The following is a 25185-nucleotide window of genomic DNA, read 5'->3' as shown; positions in this document are numbered from 1 at the left end:
TCTTACCTCTGCTTTTATTTTATTGTCTCCGAAACAGAGGTGTTGTAAGTAGGCTGCAGCATTTGACTGTACTGAGGGAAACTGATGCTGTAACATCTGTATAACTTCTGGAAGCTCTGGATCCCGCCATCCAAACTCTCTGTGCAAAAGCAAATACAAAAAGAAATCAAAAAATCTGCTATTAGTGGATAAATGTGCCAACAGTTAGGTCAACAAAGACGACAGAAATGTCTAAATAAAATCTTTTTTGCCTCCATCATTGTCAAAGCAAACATTAAAATAAAATTTGAAGCTATTTGTCATTTTAAGCTGTACTCCTCTGGAAAAAGAATTAAACAAAGTATCACTTTGTTTTTCAGAAGTATCAGAAGAAGTAACTGTGGAATTAGTTCTCTAACTGATTAAGTTTTCTAAATAAAAAGGCTACATGAAATCTTAATGTACTAAAAGAAAGAAAATGCATGCTCATATCACCACAAATGGTTTGCTATGAAATGCTAATCTGCAAAAAAGTCCTTTTTACTTATTGCTGTCTCTATGCAATACCAATTGTTATCTTATACAGAAAGCAATGACCAATTTTGTCTTCTGTTTGGGTTTGTTTTTCAGACACAGTCAATGTAAAACTCTTACACGTTTCTGGCCCTACTTGAGCACTCAAGTCTTTGCACTTTACTTTAGTCATACAAAACAGGAAACACCATTAGCATCACGTAAAAGAACTGAATTCAAGTATGCAGAACAAGCCCCAGTCTGTATTATGAAGCTTCCAGACCTGAACTTAAATTCAATCTGTCACTTCAAGTGAATTTTTCCACTCTAGGTTTACAGGTAAAATCATTCATGGAAATAGCTTTGGACTTCATGTCCCTAAAACCAGACATACACACAGACTGTCTACATGATATATTTAGTTATTATATGCCTTTTCCCCAAGAGGTTTTTTTTTTGTGACATAGAAATATTTTGACCCTTTTCCATCTAGTGATACATTTTTAAGCTAAAAAAGGGAAATTAGGGAAACTCGGAAAAAGAGGTAACTTACAAAAAAGTTCTCTGTTGCAGTTACTGTGATCATCTGGGACCTCATTGCCAAAAAAACCCTGGCAGACCTGTTGCAGACTTCAGCTATAATATTTGGCTAAATATAATACTGATCACAGTATCCTTCCTAAATTATAAAAATTTTTCTGCACTGAGGCCAAGTTTACGTCACAAGGGGAATTCACAGCATCTCTCCAATCTGTCCCAAGCACACTTTAAATACAACAATTCCCAACAACATTTCAGGGAAGGAAGACTTATCTTACAATAATAATGAATTGCTACAGAAAGAGGGATTATTTATTCTTTTCTCATATGTGACATTTGCCAGATTGAGTGTTGTCACTACAGCTGTGTCTTTATGGAGATTCAGAATACGAATATGAGATGTAAAACACCACTCAGAATTTCATTGGTTATTTCTCCTCTGCCAAAACGTAAGTTAACTCATAAATATTAGAATTCATATTAAATATTTAATACAAAGAAACCATAAAGATGTAGTAATAAATCACATATGGACTATTCCAATGAATTTTTAGATGATACAGACTGCTGGAAATCTTTGCAAGAGACATCTTTATTTGCATAAGTTCAGAAAGATTTTAACATTTAATTGATGCTTGGAAAAGTTAGAGAACATTGTAAAAAGTATCAGGGAAGGCTACAAACTTCAGTAGCCAAAGATTGTGAACATCATTGTTTCCAGTTAACCATAACTCTGTCAACAGGTGAAAAGAAAGAGATTCACTGGGCACACTTTTTTTAATGTTTGAATTGCTAGAGATCATAGAAACCTGACAGGGCATCTTCCTCTTACATCTGCTTTCTTTCAATTAACAATATTAACACTTCCTAACAGGTTCTTCAAACCTGTTAGACCTGCATTCTATAAAAACATCTCTAAACAAACCAAAGACATCTTCCAGATTTTTTTGTTTAAACAAAAATAAGAAATGAGAGCAAAATCCAATAAACTAACTGAAGACAAGTTAATTATCCTATCTCCATTTCTTATTTATTCTCATTTTCAATCCTAGATGCTAAATGCAGGTGTGGGTAATTTGGAGATCACACAAAATACCACAAGAAAACAGCCTGAATGACAAGACTACAGTACGTGTTGAAGTGTTGGAACTTGTACCAACAAATTCTCTTGAAAAGGAAATTTCCCCCTTCTCAACATGTGTACTACTTAATCCAACCAAGAAACAAACCAACCAAAACCAAACCAAACCAAAGGCCCATTATGTGCAGTGGTAAATTATGGGCTCTAACCATCTGCTCAGGTTTGTCTTCCTCATGTCCTGGAATCCAGAACAGAACAGGCAATGAGGGGGCAAAAGGAAAAAGGTCCCTTCATCAAAGGAAGAGTTAATTGCTCTGAGGTACCTGAAGCCTCTACATCGTATTTAAGTATGAAAACAAGCTCTCCCTTCTTTTACACTTTGATCTCTCAAAGCAGTCAGCACATGAGTGAATTATGGCTACTTGTTGCAAATGGATGTGTGCACACTGGATGTAAGTAGAAAATCAATTCAGAAAATAAGCCCTTAGCACTGAATACTGAGTTTGTTAAGTAACCAGTTTTGGGAGAGATAATGAAAAAAGCAGGAAAAGAACTTTAAAAATTTAGCCCTAGTATGCACTGTCATTTTAAGCAGATGGTCTCTAAGATGATTTTATTTTTAGTAGTTTCTAAGTGAAATACAGTAACTACATAAAACAAACAAAAACTTCTGTCAACAGTTAGGGCTGCCTGGATAATTGTGATAATTTTAGCCACCTTCAGGGCAAGAAAGAGTAGTTTCTAGGAGTTTAAATTTTTCATTTGTTTTATATAAGCATTTTATAGGTGGAAAAAAGTGAGAATGAGAAAGAGGATTTTTTTTTAAGAACAGCAAGTTTGCAGCTCTATTAACATTTTTTTTTAATTAAATATAGGTTAATTTTTTTTAATTTAGCCTTATTATTAAAAGTTAAAAAGACTACTTAATGAAGTCATCTGGCAGATGCCTGGAGAAGGAAGGAGGACTGGTATTCCTTAAAGACAAAGGCACAAAATGTATGTGGAACAATTTGCATGGATGTAGGGGAAAATCAAGGCCATGCCTCCAAGCATACCTACTTAAATGACAAAAAAAATGTACTAAAATAGAGAGCCAAACAAAAAGTAACAACTAGTAGGAAAGACCTGGAATTCAGTGAGTGATCTTTTACTCCCTACCAACGAAACGCAGTAGGGTCAGTATTTGACAGAGATGAGATGAAAGGAAAGTAGAAGGTTAATGAAAGTAGAAGGTTAATGAAAATCCAATCTACCTTGATTTCTGTGAAACGTCTGATACTGTGTCACATGCAAATTGACAAAACTTGCATTTAGTAAAATTATAAAGTAGAATTAAGCGGAATTTGAAATCACAGTGAACACCCTAAACAAACACTATCTAAGCCTGTGTCCCTTATTAAAACATCAGCATGCTTACAAAATCTGAGCGAGGCAATCCACACAGATGGTGAAACAAGCTGAAAGGCTAGAGTAAATCTGAATCTGAGGAGGTGTGTGGCATTTTGAGAATGTTAACAAAGTATCTGTGTGGTTGATCCAAAAATTAAGAGTAAGGTAGTAGCTGCACACACAAGATCTTTTCCTAATCTACCATTTGCCTATGATTTCCCTGGAGTAAGAGCACTAATCCATTTAGGTCAGCCAAAGGCTTCTGCTGGCAGTGTGAGTTTGTCCACAAGAGAATCCGAGCTGTACAAGAACTTCACAGTTTGTCTGGAAAGCAGCATTTCCCATGGACTCCAAATATTTTGGCAGGTTGTAAAAGTACATTTTTTCTAGGAAGCATCTTCATCTGAGGAGACTGACTGGAACACAGCAAGGTGTTCCAACCTTCTTTTTTTATGAAAATTGTGGTCTAGGATTGTAGGATTGATCTGATTTTGAATCCTGCAGAAGGTTTTAGCTTGAAGTAGGTGACCAAGGCAGATGTTCCAGGGATTACACCAGACTGCTGCTCCTGTAAGTATAAGAGGAACCAAGGGGGAGCTCAAAGCTCTATGTAAACTGGCAATATATATGCCTAGAATGATTCCAAAAGGCTATGCCATATTATGAAAAACTGAAGAGAATCAAGGAGGAGTTCTACACAAGACACAACTCTGGCATAGAAGCAGTAGCACTGAGAAATCCAGGCTGACTTGGGTACTGCAAGTAATGCACTGAAAACAGGTCCTGCTCCTGCTATCATATCACATATACAGACCAGGAAGTAAGAGAGATGCAAACTTAAAAGAGAATGTTTGCAATACAGCTGGGTGCATTGGCTCTGTGGGTTCACTGAGAAGTGCTGCTGAACACAGAAGATGTACTGCATCTGAATATTTGCTTTAATTATGCCAGAATTTTCTCCTTTCGCTACTGAAAATGCTGATGGTACACAGAAAAGCAAAACCAAAAATCCTGTTACATATATATATCTGCACTGATTTTAAAAAGGCTACTAAGTGAGTTTTAAAACCACAGGTCTCCAGCTGGTAACTAAGGATACTGATTGCTTCTACAAAGCATTGCAAGAGCAGGTGTGATGGCTCTGTCTACTCCCCAGCCATTGGTCACAGTGAATCTCACGAGAGCTTGGTTCTTATTTCTGATTTACATTATTAGAGCAGAACATTCACATCTGATCAGGCAGTTGGCACAGGCAAGCACTGACATCCAGAGCTATTCCTGTCTCTGCAGCATTCCCCAAAGGCAGTGCTGTGAAGACGCCCGCTATAAAGAACCATATGCTTGACAAAGACTGAACTACCACCAAGCATTTATCAAACAAAGGGAATGCACAATTTTTTATTACAAGACTGTTTACACCAAACTCGCCTGTGTGTTTCTGGTTGTCTTAATATGCATGTGAAACAGTCTTAAACTGGAGAAGGAAAGTTTTTCATATATGAAGTGGTGCTCAAAAGCAAAGGCAATTCAATTTGAGCTAAGATTATTTCCTCAATTTTTACCTCATATACATTGTGGCATTGTTAATGCCAGTTTAAAAGACTTTCTGTTGAATTTATGCCTACAGACATAGACCCTTCTGTTTGCTTCCTCCCTCAATTCAATAAAGTCTGAAAATCTCTTTTCTCTCATTTCAGAAAGGAGAGCTGTGAAAATGGTTTTCTGGTAGTACTAAAAGAAAATAAACTACATGTAGCTCAGGATCAAACAAGGAGAACTAATCAAAAGCCAAGAGAAGATCAAAGAACCAGCTTCTGTGTTTAAAGGGAGAAATTAACTTCTATTAAAATATTTGGAAGGCAATATACCAATACTACAAGAATCTCTCTCTAAGGACCTGGTACATAAAAAAAAAAAAAAAAAACAACATAGGAAGTTACACCCAAATAGAAAAAGAAATCAAGAATACTTAAACATAATCCACAGAAAATGTACGTGATATAAAGAGGAAGGAGCCATCTAACAACTCCATTTCCTTATTTTCTTTCTGTGGTTCTCTGACAGTCGGTCAAACACAAGAGAACACAGACTTATTATACTTAATTTATTGTGAGTTAAATTTGAAGTGCTTCCTTGAAGTACTTTCTCTTTTTCAAACACACTTCTCCATATATATACACACATACACAGAGATTGCCAGCCCGCTCCGAATGATCTCCTACAGTTTGAGAGGAGGCAGAACCACTATACTTTGAAAATGGAACACATGAATACCGGGTAACTTCAGCACTCAATTTTAGGAAACAAAACTGATATGTCAATCTCTCTTCCTCTCACCTTGGAAAACCCTCAAAACCCTTCAGCATACTCACTTTCCCAGTCAAACCTGGTCAAAGGAGTGAACCCTAACAAGCAATTGATCATCATCCTCAGACCCATGGTGACACAAACAACACATAACCCAGCACAAAGTGTAGTAATGGCCTGTTTGGGCCTAATGCAAACCCCTTAGGAGGGAAATAAACCCTTATCAGCAGACAGCTCCCTATGCTTCTCTTTTTGTCCTTTCAAATTAGATAAGCCAAAACTTACTGAAAAAGTAAGGAACAAAATAATCTGACATAGTTTAGTCTAAATTTGGAAGCACCAGAAGGACGACAGAGAAAAGGCACTGAAGATGTATTTTCTATGAATAAAAACATTAAGTTCATATGAAACAAAGAAATATGTTATTGTTTATTCCAACCTGAAAACTGTAGCCTATGTGGGGCTGGTCAGAGGTAATCCACCATCACACAGACTGAATGTGAACATCTCACCAAACCTGTGATTTCAGAATCTTGCAAATCTTCACCATTTCTTTCTTCCTCTAAAAGAGCTCTTTACACTTTCTGAAAAGCTGCTCTTGTTAGAGCTTTTCAAATTCAACATGACTGTATGTAAAACATGAAAAAGTTTTTGGCACTCCTGCCAAAAATTTGGATGTTGTTCTTGGGTTATGACATTTTCCTTTGTTTATGCTTTCATGTGGCCTAAACTAAAACTGCCATGCAGTAGTGCTTACACAGATTCAGCACTATGTGGTTTTTACAATACATTCGTGTCTGCTAATGAGGTGCAGAGAAGGATGTGATGTGCAGGTGCACAGGATTCTTGTCAAGCAGCGATGGAGATGCTCAGCATGTCCCAGGTTCTTAAGACAACCCTAAACCTGTGGTCTCAGGGTTAATCCAGTACTTCAAAAACTTACATCTTGAATACAGCAAAGGGCTAAAACTGGCTTGTACAATGGCAAATATACCCTCCTGCAGTTCTGCCTTTGTATCCTCGACATTTTCTCTGATAAGGCATCACTCTTCTGCTATTTAGATTTTAGAATTAAAAAAACCCTAAGAGGTGAGCATGTGAAGAGGCAAGATGAGAACTATTTCAACATAACAAAAATGGCCTGGAGCTGAACCATCTTTAGATTTTGCGAACATTTCATTAGGCGGAAAAGATTTTAAAGATGATTTAGTTGAGTAAAGATTATCAATTGACACTGGACAATGTGTTACTACTTACAGCTCCAGGTTACTGCCTTCAATACAACGTGGTTATATTCAGAGTATAAGTATCATCTACTCAAGGTTACCCTCATTTCATTTACAAATGTTGTTTTTATGAACATTTATGAAATATTTTTTTCACTCTGTATTGGTACTGATCTATATATTAATTCTCTCATACCTTGTGAGGGAGCTTGCATTACTTATTCTTATGAGAAAAGTTGCCTGTACGGCGAGGTAACCATACCCTCAGCACCTGGTACAATGTTATCTCTCCTCTAGACTGTGTTTGGAGCAGGGACTTCAGTGCTTTAGACTATCTCTTTCCCATTTGTATTACTTGGTTTGTTTAGTTTGTTTTAGTTAGAAAGTGGTATTTGTCTTTTGGGGCTGTTGAGTTGAAACTCTTGAAAAACTTGTTTTATCTGTTCCTCTGCAGGTATTTGCATATACAGGGACTCCCTCTGCGAAAGCAAGTAAGAGCCAAATTAGCTAAGCTATCAAGATGTCTTTAAGCTGCCTAATTTATCTTCTTTTTTCCTGTGATGAATAACATTTTTCTGACCTCCAACTACCACAGGGCCTTACAGTAGCTTAATACATTGCAGCTGTGAAAATGTGCCAAGTTAACCCTTCCCTGGGAGACCAGCTTGCACTTGGCCTCCCTCCATCTACAGGAGTTCACACATCACAGGGCAGATTCCAGGAGATTGTGAAATGTTATTCCACTGGCAGCACTGCTGTTACAGATGCAGATATGTTTTCCTCATAGATCAGAAAGGTGGGAACATAGGCAGGAGATCAGAACAGTACACAGACCTCGGGGATTCCAGCCTTGACTCTGTCATTGACTTACACTGTCAGACAGAATTATTTACTTTAATGCCTTTCTCTGAGGTTTGAGAAGTTTTCCACCTCCACAGCCCCATAAATCAAAGCTGTCTCCTTTACCAGAACTACTGTTACAACTAAGAGGCTCCTAAACCATTCTGTATTTCAACAACAGGGGAAAAAAAACGCTTTTGAGCCTCTGCTCCTATATGGCCATATAGAAATGTATCCTTTCTAAAGAACAAATGTTACTCCACAAACCCCTGATTTCCCTAGGAAAATGGGAGAAGCATTTTAGAAAGGAAGATATTTAATTTCCCTACACGTATGATAACACCTAAACATTGCAGCTATAAAAAAAGAAAGTGAAAAAAAGCAGCAGGAACATTCAAACATTAGCCTAACAGCACCAATGTTAATGACTGAAACCACATTCATCTACAGGAGGGGAAGCTGGCACACACAGTGTTCCCTGAAAGGCTCAAAGCATCCACATTATTTTTTTTAATAACCAGAAACATGAAAAGTTCCCAAAAGGTTTTGAGGCACTGCACCTCTCTCCAGTCAAAGCTTTTCAATGTTGTGCAATTAAGCAGCATGAGTTTCACAATAAGGGATGTGACAACACATGGTTTGTCTCTCCCTGCTGCTCTCTTTGCCTGATCAAGCTTCTGGCTCCAGATCCCAAGTTCGATGGCAGTGACAGGAAAACTGCTTCTACCCTTTTCCAGCAGGGATGACAAAGTCAAGCTTTTAAAGGTTTAGGCAAACCAAGAAACAATGAAACTGGATGTTTCTCTCATGTTCTCAAATGTAAAGCTTGGACTTACCACTGCCTGGGTAACCTGGAACTGCCAAAGGAAAGCAGTGACCACCAACACCAGAAACTGGGTGTTTTCTATGTGTGCAAATAGTAAACAATGGGAAATTCCAACAGAGCATACAGTTAAGCATAAGCTGCAGAATTACTTTTTACAGTTGGGCTGGGGCACCAGGAAAAGGCATTAATCTAAACTAACAGAAAGTCTTAATCCTAAATATCTTGTGTTATCTCAGTCCTTAAATGATTACTCCACTGAGTGCACTATTGCCTTGATTTCTTGCTGCACAGCAGAAATCCAAACCATTCTCATCCCCACGCATACATACCAGGCATCATTCTTATCTATGCAACATTTTCCAGCACTCCCTGTTTTCCTGAGCACAGTAAACTCTTCATAATAGGCATTCATTTGATGCTTAAGAATGAATATTAAACAGCAAAACTTAACAGTGACTCAAGATATTGATAAAAACAATACAAATTGGTAAGTCCAGAATTTGTCCTGAAACACCAACTCTGGAAAGCTAAGAAAAAAGCTTATATAAATTTCTAACACTGAATTTTAAAAAAGAGAAACAACAAACAGTATTAATTTTCTTTTCTTACAACTAGACTCCTATTCAGTCTTTTGGAAAACTAAGGAATTAATTCTGTTCACTAAAGTTGCAAGCTGTACAGTACTATAAATGCCCTTGAAATTGCTTTTCTTGTCAAGGGGAAATACAGACTAATGGTTTTCCTGTGCTGCCTTTATTTCAGTTTTCATTAAGCATGGAAAAACTGATCTCTTGCATGCTAGCTTGATGTACCCCACTGTACAACCACCAAAACAATGCAATAATGCAAGACATACTTGACACTCATAAGACAGAAAGTTCATGGAGTCAGTACGGGGGGAGTTAAGTTGTTACAAAATTGCTCAAATAAAAGCCGTTGGATTGAAGAAAATGTATCTAACAGCAGTGAGTAGCGATACTCAAATACTATTGCTATTTCCCATCACATGCTTTTCAAAGCCTTGCAGAAATTCTAGGGAACTCTCCTAATGCAGTACATAGATATCATCATCTTCATGCCAAGCATGGGTAAAGACAGACAGTGCTTACATGACTCTCTGATAGAGAGGAAAAAAATTGGCAAAAGCTAAAAGGCTGCTATTAAATCCTCAGCCCCGGAACCCAGAGAGACTGATGCGCCATTAGCTGACTGCAAAAGGTTTTCAAGTATATCAAAAACGCAGAGAATCTGGACAGCACTTCAGGGGAGTGCAGGGCAAGAGGAGACCTTCTGGGCTGCCAAAGCCAACCTCTGACTGTGACCCTCCTGCTCTTTGGCATGGATGCTCCCACATCCATTCCTTAAGCTAAAGATGGCTTCTTGTAGCCGTCAATTGGCTTGAATTTAAATCAATCTCAGATTCTGTTGATACAAACTAACAACAGTTTCATTTTATAAATAATAACAATAATAAAGATCTGTCACACATTCTTTCAGAAAAAGTGCTTTTTTTATTGGTATTGCTGTTTCTAACTGGGTACTTTGATTTCATCCTATTCTATGCAAAGCACCAACAAACACAATACATGTCCCACTTTTCTGAATATTAAGAAAACAAGGCTGTGCTTCAGCACTTAAAGGGGGAAATAAACAGAGAAAGGATGGTTTCTTGCTGGCTACCTAGCATGGTAATGTCTCTGATCTCTATTTGGGCCACAGGATAACTCAGAGAGCCTTCACAATGACTCAAAAGCCAGCAGAAGAATGATGAGTTTGTCAGTGGTTAAAGTACTACCAAGTTCTTGTCAACACCAGAGAAATCCACAACCCTGAACTGATGTATCAGCAACAAAAGCAGACCAACAACAGTGAATCTCGGCTGAAATCAGGAAGTATCTTACTAAAATTAATGCAAAAGCTGAATCAGAAAAAAAAAATAAATTTACACGGATGATATTCAGATATGAATATGATATTTAGTGCAGAAGTAGGCTGCATCTTTTAAAAGAACCTAAAATAAACATTTCACATGTATATTTGATAGTTTTACCTGAGTAAAATCCAGCTCACAGAAAAACACCCTTTGAATGAGGAAAACTAGCTCCTCCCTTAATTGCCATCCTGCCAGGATACAATGGGGAGATAATTCTTCTACTCTTGAGTAAAAGAAGGAGGCTGCAGAATGTGCTGCACAGCATTTCTACAGAAACATTTCCAGCTGAACTGTGAAACACTGCATGTATCTAATAAATCCACTGGAGACAACAATCATGGCACTGACTCAGGGAATCGCCCTTATTAACAAATGACAGATATACTGCCAAGGAGCTGTCATTTGGAAATCAGAATCAATATCTTAAAGAGGCCTTTGAAACTTGAATATATTAAAGGAAAATGTGTGCCTCAATCTATCAAAAATCTTTCCTCAGCCAGTGGAAGTACAGCTATTGACACAAAAAGAATGAGTTACTGGTATTTTGCTCAGTTGCTACTTCTATGGTACTTATTTCCATACAACATGTTCTGGGTCGATTTTTCATCTGATATACTAAATTCCAGTGCCCATTCCTTTCACTGATCCAACAATTTAGCTGGTGAGTGACACTCTGCAACACGTTTTGCCAGCAGCAAGAATTACAGACTGTGAATCGTACCTTTCTCTTTTCACCTCAGAACTGATTCCTTTCAGACTTTGCTAATCTTTCCCTCAATATTTCCTTATTGGAACTGAAAGGACAACACCACTCCCTCAAACTTTGAAACTCTTCTCTCTGTGCTCAACTGATAGCACCAACTACAGCTATAAAATCCTTCAAAGCAGAAAAAATAAGTTTTTTTGCACATTCTAATTTTACATTTTTGGTCATATTAGGAAAAACAGGTATGATTTGGAAATTCATATTGCAAATTCTTGTTGCAAATTCCAAAGCCAATTTCAAACATGACAAAGTTTGAAACAGACAACACGGATTTTCAGCTGTGTTGTCTGCACAAGGGAGACTGGAAGTGGCAAAAGTCTGAGATTATTTAGGTTTGTGTCAATACCTGCTGTTCATAAGTTTTGTTCTAATGGCAAATACAAATTCACCTAGGAGCTAGTGTTCTTGCTATAACTTGATAAAAATGAAACTGATATCCAATTTCATTAAAACTCACTGTGGAAAAGCCATGGAACTGTTCTGCAACAGAGGATATTATATCTGGTATTATTTATTTATTAGGGGAGTAATCACTATATAGGTATTGAAATTATTTTTCTCTGTTTCATAAAAATATGTCCCTCTTCTATGTTTTTTCATTTCAGCATAAAGAAAGATGATCATACAGTAAAGCCCTGTAGGCAACACTGCACATGAAGTTCAGAGCACACCAGACTTGTGTTTGAGATTGCACTTTTTAATCACTACTTTAATTTAAACTGGAGTCTCTTTCACTCCAAAGTCAATGGAAGGCATTATTATGCCCAGGGGTGGCTTAGAAAAATTTCTATATATGAATTTATATGCACAAATCAAGCTACTGTATTAGATTTTCCTAGAAACTGATACTAATATACATCAGGAGAATGTTCTGCAGCCTTCCTTTCACACTTGTGAACACCTGAGACATACAGCTATAAAGGGAATTTTTGGAACATATAAAATTACATGTTTGTTCGCAAACACCTCAAGGCTTTCAGTCTTTTAGATGGGGGTCAAGTAATTCTGTGTTCTTTGGTTTTCAGGACTGTACCATGACTATGCACTACAATACTCTAAGAGATATTTAGTGGATGTATCTGAGCATAAAAGTAATTTGTTCTTTTCTTCCTAAAGCCATGCTAAGGACTAATGCCAGCTGGCTGACAAATACAAAAATTAAAGTTAGATATACAAGAAAATAAAGTCTCTATCTTAATTTGCTACACAATGAGATCCAAAGCAATTTAACTTTTGTGGAGAGTACAACAAGACACTGATGCTGTAACTGCTTTAGTATAAATTACAGATATAACTGTCAAACTGGCAACCACATGGATTACTTGCAAAATATATATTTTAAGTAGAAATAAAGTTTGTTAATTAGCGACTTGTGTCCATTGCAAGTTCCGACTAGGAAAACTAAGAAAAATTCCAGCAAAACAATAATTAAAGAGAGATTCAGAGTACACTCCCCATTGGCTTTGCAATATATTAATTTCTCAAGCTTTAGTACAACTGATTATATCTTTTTTTTAATTTTTACAAGTAAATAGCAAAGCTAATTAGCTGCACACTATTAAGTTAATGCACATTTATCTACAACAATTCGATTCTGACTGTGAAATAATCTTTCTAGCCCATAATTACACTCCAGCTTAATTAGCATAATTTCCGCCGCACATTCTTTAATAAAGAAGCTGACATAAGGGTTGTTCTAAAACACCAAGGATATTCTAAACAAGTAGAAAAAGGGAGACAGGCAGAGCTGCATTAAACACCTATTATGTTACTAAGATAGTACACATAAAACAAGAGTATGAATTCAATACTCTCTGTACCACCACAAGCATGTCAAGATGCTTTTGCTAAAGATAAGCAACATACTTGAAGGATTTGAGATGTCTCTCGTCCACTTCACTAGAAGTGGCTCCACATCCTTCACAGCTCCTTCCTCCCCCGCCACTGCATCTCACCCCCCTCACCACGGGTAGCCTGCAGATTATTCATTCTCCCACTCTGTGCATTAGCTTCCTTCAGAAAGAAAACACATACTGTCTTGCATTTCTTACACTAACTTAAGCACAGGCAGTCAAATTCCACTGAAGAGAGTCACTGTAGGTGAAAACACAAATCAGTCTCCAGGCTCATTTAGTCTTTGGTTTGCTAGTGAGGATTTAGCAACTGGGACTCCTATGGACACCTATTTCTAGTACCACCACACCAAACTAGTTTTCTATGGCCAATGCAGACAATGCATATGTGGACAATGGCACCTGAGTACTGCTGTGCTTGATATTAACACTGAGTTTGGAGGAGAGGCTCTGCCTCCCTCAGCAACCCTCTGATTCAACTCGTTCTTCTCCTGCCAAAACCCATGATGAGCTGGGTGGCAGAGTGTATCTGACTACAAAATGTAATCTGGCTGTATCTGGGCTACAAAATGTAATCTCAACCATAACACAGTCACAAAATCTCTACTGACAGCAAAGAACTATAATTTAAAAAAACTGCAAACAAAGAAACTTTTTTGTCTTCACCCATCTGTTTCTAAGTAAAGGTCATTTAAATTTAATTGTTATCTGAAGTGCTCTTGGATTCTGTGAAAAATTTTGACTAAATCTATGCTGTTGGTGAGGATGTCCTTGTACTCCTCCACAGCTGAGAGTGGTGAATTTCACCTGAGAAGAATTTCCATTTATTGTGTGAAATGATGAAAGACTCTAAGATGATCAAAATCAGCAAGGTGATTTAAAGCCAAAGTTCTATTTTCATGTAATCTCATAAAGGATTTTAATTTAATCAGGTTTCCAAAATGCCTAAGACTCTCCTGAAAAAGCACAGACTTCAGCTTTTAAATCACAGAGGCACTTTTAATAACTTCACTTGCTCTAATTAACTTTTTATTTTGAGGTTAGTACTATTAGGCAAGACCTGGACCAAAATGATCTCTGCATACTAATCAGTCATGGACTGCTTCTGCTGCAACATAACATAGGAGGAGATGTCCTAGAAATTCAACAAAATTCAGAGCAACTGATAAAACAGGTCTTGGGAAAAAAAAAAAAATCGGGAATTCCTATTTCAACAAACTGCTTTCTTCAGAATACATTCAACTAGGCAAGTTCTGCCTGATTAGAATTTAAGATAAGGAAATACGTCCTAAATTAGGTCCTAACAGAATTTTCGTTCAGACATATAAATGATGCATCAGCTACTGTCTCGACACTATACAAACACAGCCCGTTCAACAGGTTCCAGAAGCGCAGGGGACACTGAAGATGCCCCGCGAAGCTGCTCCGCTGCCCGTCCCAGAAGTGATGCAATCCCACACTGAGGGAGCCCCTGCTTGGGCAAAGCAGGGAGGGAAGGAGGGACTGAGACCACGGCTAACCAGAACTACACCTGCAAAATCTGCTTGACCCTCAGGCCCAGGGCTGCTCAGGAGGATGCTCCTGAGACAGGCAGCTTGGGTCTAACCCAGCACCAGCCAGGTTTGCTTACAGCTGCAGCTGTGCAGCTCCCAGCGGTCTGCATTGCAAAGCCAGCAACAGCTGAGCCTTCTGTTCTCTTCCCTTTGAACTGGAGTTCCACACAGCAGAAATTAAAAGCTGCCTTGTCAGAAGACAAGCATTACCTTTTTTTGAAGGTAAACTTTCCTTGTGATAATTAAGATTAGAACACAGGAACAATAAAAATAGTAATATTTTTCAAAAGACTGAATTACCTTTGGAAATAAAATTTTATTTTAGCCAGCTGTTTAAAATCAGGTTATCTATAAAGATAGCATGGTAGCCAAGTTTCTTAAAAGATGCTAACAGTTTTGGCTGCCAAATTACAAGGGCCTGGCTGTGAGTCTTTGTTTGTCAACTGCACATCCAAAATGAATGCACCTAAAATTACTAGCCAATTTTGAAGACCTTGATCTGCGAGGTTTGTCTTGTTCTTTCTCTTTGACAGTTATTTACCTCTGCCAAATTTTCCTTGCAGACATCAGAGCACTGAGAAAAGAAGAAAGCAAATCAGCTTTGCCTTCAGTCCCGCAGCTTTGAGTTAGGAGATAAAGAGTTATGGCTTGAAGACATGAGATAAAAGCAAAGCAATATAGTCACAGCCACAAACGCCATGAATTAAACCAAGAAAAAACCACTGTGGGTCAGACAGAGATCATGCAGAGTAAGCACAGAAAGAGACAAGGAAATGGGAGGCATAAATATATTGTTATTTTTTCCATGTCATTTCATATGTCTATACATCTGGTTTGCTACCTATTAAAAATAGCCCTTCTGAATGGCCCTTTTGAAAGATTTTTGAGACCTTGCTATAAAAATCACTGACTCCAGGGCAAAATGTTATTATCAGTGCTGCCACAGAAGTGCAGAGTAGTCACCGAGACCGAAATGGTTTTAAAGAGGGTGAAGATCTAAGACAAAAAAAAACCATCAGGAGGCAAATTATTGACTATCATTTGTTAAGCAAGCACTGTGCAAAAGAAAATGAGAGCAGCTTAGTAAAATGCAATTTGTTTCACATGCCTAAAGAAATTCTGTTTCTCAATTACGTTGTCAGGTATTTTGCCCTAAACTCAAATTTCCTTGGAATATAATCCTAACATCCCAGTTCTGAGAACTGATGCTGACTGGAGAATACAGGCACTACATGTATCTAAAGAGAGGATTAAGAAAAAATTCCTCACCTTATTAAAATTAATCCCAGTGTATGCAGCTGCAAAATGGTAAATTACAAATACTCACTGAGGACAGCCCTTAATAAAATAACACCTTAGGTCAGCATTTTACCTGATACCACATGGCTGACAAAATACATGAATGACTCTCCCAGTTGAATAATTGAAACTGGGTGGTTTCATGACTGTTTTAGCAAGTTAGACTAGCTCTTGATTTTTCCCATGATAATGGAATTACTCAGCAATACAGAGGCTGAAAATTTGGATTTTGCTTTACATACACTCAAGAGCAATGTAATGACAAATCTTGAACAGACCTGGGATGTAGACACAGGATAGCTGAGTATTTACGGGATACCAATCACCAGACTCACCAATACCTATCAGCCTGTACTGCCATCTGTTCAGCAGTCTCAACTGTTTACCAACTGGGAAGCATCTAAATACTACTCCCACCATTTTCCTTTAAAATACTTTCATCATCCACTACAACCAGATAAGCAGCTTACATTTCTAGAGAGTGCTGCTGGCCTTGGAACTGATGTCCTTCCACATCAATAAGGGATAACATTTTTAAGAGTCAAAATTTTACTTATCAATGTGGTTTCTCAGCACTAGATTTTCTTTTCAGACATTTTGATTTTTATATTATAGCCACATACTTGGATGGCATCTTTTATTTCATTTTAAGTGACAGTAAAATTAAAGTATCAAATAGTTTCTTTGTTGACTGAAATTCACTGCTGTGTGTTTCATTAATTGCAATTTATGTGTTAATAGTTTGACATTGCATTTTATCCAATGTTCTTTTTCCTCATAAATGGTATCTACAAGCATACAAAGCACGGCATTCAGACTGTCAGGGGGCTTTTTCATGAGGAAAGTCAAGTGTGAATGAGGGAGAACAAGGAACATGACAAGAAATTTTCCATTATTCTGGAGAAGACTTCTGAGAGTTGGAGATCAAATAAGCTGTGCGACTATTTAATGAGTAATTAACTGATCCTGGAAGGAGGACAAAAGTTTTGTGCAAGTGCCATGGGGGTATCAATAGAGAGGTAACACTCACCCAGGAAAAAAGCAACTGAACTAATCAAGCCATTTGCAAACTTTTATCCACAGCTGTGTTGAGTAATCGTTAAGAACACATTTATTACCACATTAAACCTTCTATGTCTTTCCAAGACTATCTTTGGTGCTTGGTAAAACTCATGAGCCAAATGTTTCTCTACCTTTAAGAATTTATTGACATACTGCAAATCTACTTTCTTCCTGACTTCTACACATCTCAAAATAAGGACTTTAAAGGAAAACCTCCTCTAAAATGCCTGTTGTGAGGTGAAGTCATGAGCCTTGCCCATGTAAAACATCCCCACTGGCTGTTTCTTTGGCAGACAACTGCTCATGATCTCCAGGTGTGACTGGACTGACTGACAGGCAGTTTCTTACACATCCAAGTGTTAAATCAAAGAGCTATATCACACTTCATTGTGGTGATTAGGCATAATCTAAAAACTCCAAAGCCCTGTTTAAACTCATGACCAGGCAACAGTGAGATAAATAACCCTCTGTGAAAACCACATGTCATATGAACCCCAGAGAAGAGGAATGCTCAGCCAGGAGCCTGTCCAAGCTGCTCAGCTTTCCTTTGGGTGTATCTGTCCATCTGGACTGTGACTGGACCAGGGTGTCCAGCCCTTGGAGATGCACTGACTGAAGTAGCTGCTGAAATGACCAAAACTATTTCAGCAAATCCCATTTTGTAGAGGTAACAGCTCATGGATTTTTAAAAAGCAATGCATTTTTAATGTTTGTAATGAAATCCAGAAGTTAAAAGTCTGTGATAATTCAAACATTTCCTAGAGGTGTAATGGAGGTAAAAAGCAATAATTATCAATATTTTCATGTGATACATTTTGAACAAGAATGCATAATAATGTTCTAAGACTCACTATTGCTGAAATTCAGATGGGGCCTCAGGAGTAAATAAGATCATTCATCACACAGCTCAGTGACAAGGACAGTGATACAGTTAAAAAAACCTTATGGCTCTCTGTGAGATCCATTTGACAGTGCTGGAAGTTAAGGACTAGCCAAAGGAATGCACAGAAAAACTAAATAATGACTTGCTTTCAGCAAAGCCTTGGTTTAAGGTATATTCAGAGCAAACTGGCCTTCAAGCATCTGCTGATATTTCGATTTCCATTTCAAAGGTGCTCACAGACATGGTAAGTAGACAAAAGAACTCCCAGCTATTCTCTCTTCCCTAAGAGAAAGCAAAACCTGTATATAACTATCTGCTCAAAGAATGTTGTCCTACCACTGCTAGATAAAAGGACATGGAAAAGATAACAATCCATCAGTGCAGAGCAGGGAGTTACCAGATTTAAACTCAGCAAGATCCAGTGAGAGAAGCAGCAATTAGATGTGGAACACTGCAGTCAGGGGACAGCTTTCTGAGCTGAGGATGCACACAGGCACGCACAGGATGCCAAGGCTGTACCAGCAGCTCCTAAGACACAAGAAAGTGGTGCCATAAAACACCCACAAGGAGCACTGAAATGTGCAGTCAGGCTTGACAATGTGTGCTGCTCAAAGGTTTGCTCACTTAATCACTAGGATTTCTGCATCTCCCTATGACCTTCTACTCTAGCTTTTAGTCTTTAAACAGAACATTCACTTTCCATATAGAAGATCTGCTACTATTTCAGTAAAAGATGTGAAGGCAGGGATGAGTTTTCTTCTCTTTTAAATAGTGGTGGATCCTATGTACAGATACAGAAATCCTTAAAAGTTACAGATACTTTTCCCTTTCTAAAATTTCTCCATGCACATTAAAAATGACAATTAATAGTGCTAGATCTGGTAGTGGAATGCACTAGAAGATAATGAGGTCCAGCTGTCCAGACACAGAAATGGGGGAAAAAAATGAAAACCATCCATTAGCTTCAAAAAAGCACAAATATGTACACAGGGGGTTAAGCAAAAGAAGAACAAAACCAGAAGATGTCTTCTGCACCATTCAACTGGACCCTGAAAATCATCAGTTTTTCTGGCATATATTTAACATGCCTTTTCTATTTCAGCAGAAAAAAATTAAAACATTTAATTTAGTTTGTATATGATACTGATATTAAAATAATTTCCATATATTTAAGTTAACTCAAGAACAGAGAACTCTCTGAAGTGGATGAAAAACAAGCAGCTAATACATACAACAGTCTTTACATTTTCAAACATGGCCAGTTAAAAAATATCTTTGCAACAGGAAGGAGGCCAAGTTGACACTACCACTGCACTGAAGAGCCGTGTCCATACAAAGCCTTCTAACATGGGCTGTTGACACTTGGGAACAAGTGAGCTGTGTCCTGCTTCACAAAACAAGTGAGCTAAGAACAGCCAATTTTTAGAAGGGTAGCACAGCCTTGAATTTGCACTATCTATTAGAGAGTATTCTGAATTTGGGATATATCCACTGCCTGTTGTTGATACAACACGTGCTTATGTGAGTCTTCTTTTACCACTGGTTAAACAAGATGGACAGTTAACATCTTTATACGCAAACTTTTCTTTTAGATTGTACATACATTCCTGTGACCATGAATTCAAATCAGGTTTAAGAAACTTGCACAAGGAGCCATTTAGCTTTAAAATGTTTCTTAGCCCTGGCTATATATGGAGCAAAAACCTGCAAACACTTGCAGTACTTCGTAATAAAATTAAAAGTCTGCCCACAACACTTTTGCTTTTCTTCTCAGTGTAACAGAGAGAATATAGAAAACTGACACAATTAATACTGTAGTTCTTCAGGGAAAAAACTTTTGAGGTTTTTAAAAATATTGTCATTAAGCATAGTACAGAATATATCAACATATTTATTTGAATCTGTGAGATAGCATCAATTAGCCACAGTGAGGCAGCCACTGAACTTGGCAGATTTGAAGCTTCTGACAGGTTACCAGGTATTTTTCTTCATTTTTTTCAGTTCAGTTGTTGGCCACAGAGCTCTCTGACCACCCAGTGCCACAGAAAATTTGGGATGAGTGTATTATCTTACACTGAAGCCCCCAGTGTGGTAGCTGCTGGCATTCTGGCTTAATAGGGAAACATGGGTATTTTAGCTGCCAGAGCAACTCAACTCTGAGCACATGCCATTTGTGCACAATGACATTCTGTCAGCAAACTGCACCACTGAGCAATCCCAACGTTATTAGATTCTTAAATCCTAATTTGTTTCAGGTTGACATGACATAGTATGTTTCAGCTCCTGCTGTTAGTGATATTGTTGCAATGAAGAAAAAAACCCCATCTGTATCTTCCCACACAGTCAATGCCTGTGAGAATCTGCATGCTAATGGATTTTTTTGCTGCTCTGGAGTGTGAAGACATTAAAATACATCTCTACCACAAACAGCATGAATGAGTGTTTAGATTTTCTAGTAGGTTTGTTAGTTTTTTGTTGGTGGTTTTTTTTTTTTGTTTTGCTGTTTGGGAGGGCATGGGGTTGTGTACAAATGTACATTTTTTCCAAAAATCTTCAGTTTTCTCCACAGTTTTAATTTTTGAACAGTGCTTTGGATCATGTAGCTGAGTCACTGCATTTGTTAATACAGTGTTGTTAATAATAATTGTTAATTGTGTGTTTTAAATTAGACTGTTGGGACAGAACAGAAAATGGCAGTTGGTTGTGGAGACCCATAGAAGTGATTTAAAAGTCTATTCGGGACACACTTCTCAACATCATTTATGACTCACAAAGCAAAAGATCACTGATGTAGGGCTAGCACTTCCACAGAAGAAAGAACAGCATGTGGTAAATCTCAATAATTACACTTAATAAAAAAGGTCTAATTTTATGAGTTGGAGGAAAGATACTTTAGTAATAAAAATGTATTTCACTGGTGGAGTAGATTTTAAGAAGACTGTGAAGAATAGCATGTGGACTAAAACCTTTTACTCCACCAGAAATCAAGGTTTATAGTAGTTCTGACCAAAAGTGTAGCAGAAGAATGGGCTCTCTCTCATTCTTAATGCATGATGTGAAAACAATATTTTTCATTTGTATCTAAGAAACAGTACAGAATGCATAAATTAATTCTCTGCTTATGCTACTCAAAAATGGTAATATCAACCCACATTGTGTTTTGAATGGTTAAATGGCCGTCATGTGGGTTTTTGCTCTGAAGAACTTTGTTACCTCATCAAAACCAAGATCTCTGACTGCTTATTCTTGGAAGTTTTCAGCAGTAAGTTCTGATGAAGATAAACAGATCTGAAACAGGCAGATGCTACTGGAAAATTTGGGAAACAATTCAGGACTATTTCAAATGGCAGTGAACTTGCAAAGCTAAATCAAAGTTTAAAAAATGCAATTCTGAGTTATACGTTACAAAGTGGGAAAAGCCATTCTGGGTTGAGCTACCAGGTCATCTCAGGCACTTCTTTTCAGCATCTTGTTACTGACAACTAAACAACCATTTTAATGGAATGATCACCACAAGACCCTCTTCATGCCTCATATTGGCTTACAATGCATCACATGTCTATTTGAAGTCACAACTTATCCACATACATCACTTCAGACTTGCACAAAATCAATTTCAACTGATTTCAGTGTGGCATCACAATTTCCTTCTTAAAAACTCAGTGTTTTTTCTCTCACACCACATTGTATGAGCATGTGAGCTAATCAGTTCTGCTCTTGATTGCCTTTTCTATTAGTCTGATGCAAATGTGATATAGATCTGAGCTGCCTAGACCTACCTGGAAGCCCATCTGGAACACAGGCGTCCTATGAGACATTTTGTGGGGGCTAAAAGAGAAACTATAGCCTTCAGTTTAGCTCTTTTGTTTCTGAGTGCTCTTGCTACTCTTGGATGAACATTATCTAGTCCTGGCAATCTGTTATTCCTAATTCAGTATTTGTTCCCCAATTTTGCCACTGATACATTTTGAGATATTTCCTATAAATTATTTTTCTCTTCTTTCAGAAATGCTTTCAGAAGGAGAGAAAGCCAAAGCTTTTCACTTGCTCTTCAGTGAGCAAGTGCTGGCAGAGAAACTCAGGAAGAAATAAATGTTCCTCTAGTGTAACAAACACTGTGATTCACAGGCTGAACTAACTATTGGCAAAGTCTGCACAAGAAATCTGACACCAAGGGCATTTTCACTGAACTATTTCATTACATTCTTCTTGCCTTCATGCAAGCTCTTGTCACTTCTATGCTTTGCCTACCTAGACTTCAGAACAGACATCATTTTACATGATGACATGAGGCCATTTTCCAGGTTAAAAGCTGGCCATCAACTAGGAATGGGCATATACATCAGTGCCTTAAAAACTGTGAGAATCAAATGGGAGGCAGTGCAGGCTGAGGGGGCCAGGAGGTCAACAGGTAGCATGGGAATATTTGTCTCCAAGCTACCCAATGCTACATCAAACTCATAGCTATGACCAAATGGCTCACCATCCCTTATGCAGCAGAGAAAATACAGAAATTTTCTTGGCAAATCACAGCCTATGAGAGAAGGGGAAACCTGGAAGTCTTACAGACCAAGATTACCCTGTAGTCTTCATCACGAGAAAATGAGTAAAATGAGATTGAGAGATGCTGTGAGTAGGCTTGGGAACTTCTATACTGCATTAGGGATGGTAGGATATAAAACCTCACACCAGACTCACTGAATCCAGCAGGTTTAGCACATTATGTTTTGGACAATCCCTTATTTAAGAACAGCAAGTTTATTCATGGCACAGTGTATATCAGGGAAAAAAATATCAAATTTAATGTGGTGTCTCAAAAATAAAACTTGGAACAAAATTTAAGGTTAATTGTTAGACAGTGAAACTTTAAATTCCAAACACTGTGAATCAGAACTTACTAAGCCAGAATTCCATACCAACCTTCTTACTTCTTGTGCTTCTTCACATAGAATTTGTAATAGTTAGAGGGAGGAGGAAAAAACGTACAAGTTGGGTTGAGGCTCTCTCAGCTTTCCACGTTCTTCTGTCTCCTCAAGGAATTATGTAGACACAGAGCAAATTCAACATGTAATTCCTGGCCAACTCTGCTGTATTAATAAGAAGCAGATTCTTTCCTGACAGCAGGTATAATTTGAATTAACCACAAGATGGAAAAAAACCCCAAAACAAGCTAGCTAGGAGAACACATATACAAGACTCAATATTTTGGTAGTTCTGGAACAACTTATTAAAAGAAAAATAAAAAATATCTGATTTTCAGAGGAGCTACAGTGCCAGTATTGAGCTGTGCAAGCACCTGGCACTTCTGGAATGCAATTCCCTTTAAATGTATTGATCATCTCTATTCAGTAGTAGTTGACTTTAATATATTGAACTTTGGCTTTGTTTTTCCTGCTTTTGTTGTTTCATTGAAAAGATGTCATACTGTGATTGCGACAAGGTAAATTACAAAAGTAATTCAAATGACATGTTTTAATATTAATTTTAGGTTAATGAGAAACTTCATAAATTTCTTTTTTTACAGCAATAAAAGTTATGTGATCTGCTTCTTCACTATTTTCAGATTTTGCAATTTGCTTCTCCAATGAAGAGTAAAATTTGATTTAGATAAACACAATTATTTACATTTTTTCAGCAAATGCTTCTCAGATGAACTAGAAAACAATTACACTCTGCATACCCAAAGGAATATCAAAATTCCTGCAAACAGCAACCCATACAGAAAATTTTAATTAGCTTTTTCTTTCCTGTGTTAAATTTAACACAGGTGCCTGTCCATCTTCTGACTAATTCTGAAGAACACCTTCCTGCATGTTATCCTGGTTAGCTTTCAAGTCACAAAATTTTTTTGCACTGAACCATAGAAGAGTCTTGTAAATTACTGTATCTCAAACATCATACCTCTAAAATATCTGATTTGCACTTCACTCTCATTTGTCATAATTTTTTCTTCAAAATCTTCTTCAAACACATTATCAGTTTGAATGTAAATACAAGGATTTTACTTACTGCCTTTTCTAGGTCTTTGATTTTTCCCTGCTTTTCTGAGGTACTGTAAGGCAGGCTTCCAAAGAAGAACTGCTTATGGCTTTTATTGTTGTGCTTCCTCACTCCCTCTTTGGCTTTTTTAATATAGACATCTCATTTAGAATGATCAGCCACAGACATTATTTCAAAAAATATACATTTTTCCACAACCTAAGCCAAAAGATTTAATAATAATGACTAATCTAAAGCCTTTAACAAGCTCTTGGAATAGATGACAACATTCAAACTGAAAATATGTGAATTAATTTGAGACATATTTCATGTGACACAGTATAAAATGCAAACCTAAATCCTAATAGATTTCATATAATCTCCCCAAAGTACTAATTAAAATTGCAATAAGACACACCAAAATTACAGATGTCTGTTCAGTTTTCTGTAGTACAAAAACAAAACAAAAAAAACCCCAACAGGACAATCATAATGAAACAATGGTCATAGAAGATTTATGACTGCTGGAAATTTATAATTGAAGTCTGAAACAGCCCTTTAAGAAAACATCCAGGCTGCAAAAGAATAAATACAGCAAGAGAAAACAGGAATAAGTAAATGAATCAATGCTGTAAGTGTTGTGGAAAAGCTCATGCCATTTACACATCTATATGTCAAAGTCTGTTCCCTTGGAACACTGCTGAATCACTCAGTGCTCAGCAGCTACGTATCCTCCCTTACGCAAAACTCAGAATATTCTGACACAAAGTACCTCTGAAAACACCAATCATCTATCCTGCTCAAACCAAAACAGAATAATGCATTTTTATATTGCTACCAAACACAGATATGCAGCCACAGTAATGGGAAACCAAACATGATGATATAAGGCCAGGAACAGTTTCTGTGAAATACCTTAAGGACCACACTACTCACAGATCAGGATGCTTCAAGTCAATTGCAGAATGAAGTCACAGAACTGCCCTCAGTTAAACCAGGAATTTCTTGGAATAACAGTGTGCATTCACTTGGTTGATTTTTGTTGAGGATGATGAACTTCTGCTCCAGCGGTCCTAAGTGGTTAAAGCTCTTCAGCCCAGTGAGACTCAGCTCACCATTTCTGGGATCAATTCACTGTCCACATACAGAGCTAATA

The 25185-nt window shown here is 37.5% G+C and overlaps 1 protein-coding gene across 3 annotated transcripts in view; it reads right to left on the bottom strand.

The window, feature by feature from the left end:
- Positions 1 to 25185, bottom strand: part of CTNND2 (catenin delta 2) — a 521421-nt gene that overhangs the window by 163839 nt on the left and 332397 nt on the right. For all 3 annotated transcript variants that reach the window (XM_058819679.1, XM_058819688.1, XM_058819696.1), the window contains exon 9: positions 7 to 139. In XM_058819679.1, the coding sequence (XP_058675662.1) occupies positions 7 to 139 (133 nt within the window). The remainder of the gene's footprint in view (positions 1 to 6; positions 140 to 25185) is intronic.

Source organism: Ammospiza caudacuta, chromosome 1, assembly GCF_027887145.1.
Source record: "Ammospiza caudacuta isolate bAmmCau1 chromosome 1, bAmmCau1.pri, whole genome shotgun sequence".
Lineage (NCBI taxonomy): Eukaryota > Metazoa > Chordata > Aves > Passeriformes > Passerellidae > Ammospiza > Ammospiza caudacuta.
The sequence above is the reverse complement of the archived record's forward strand: the minus strand, read 5'-3'. Positions and strand labels throughout refer to the sequence as shown.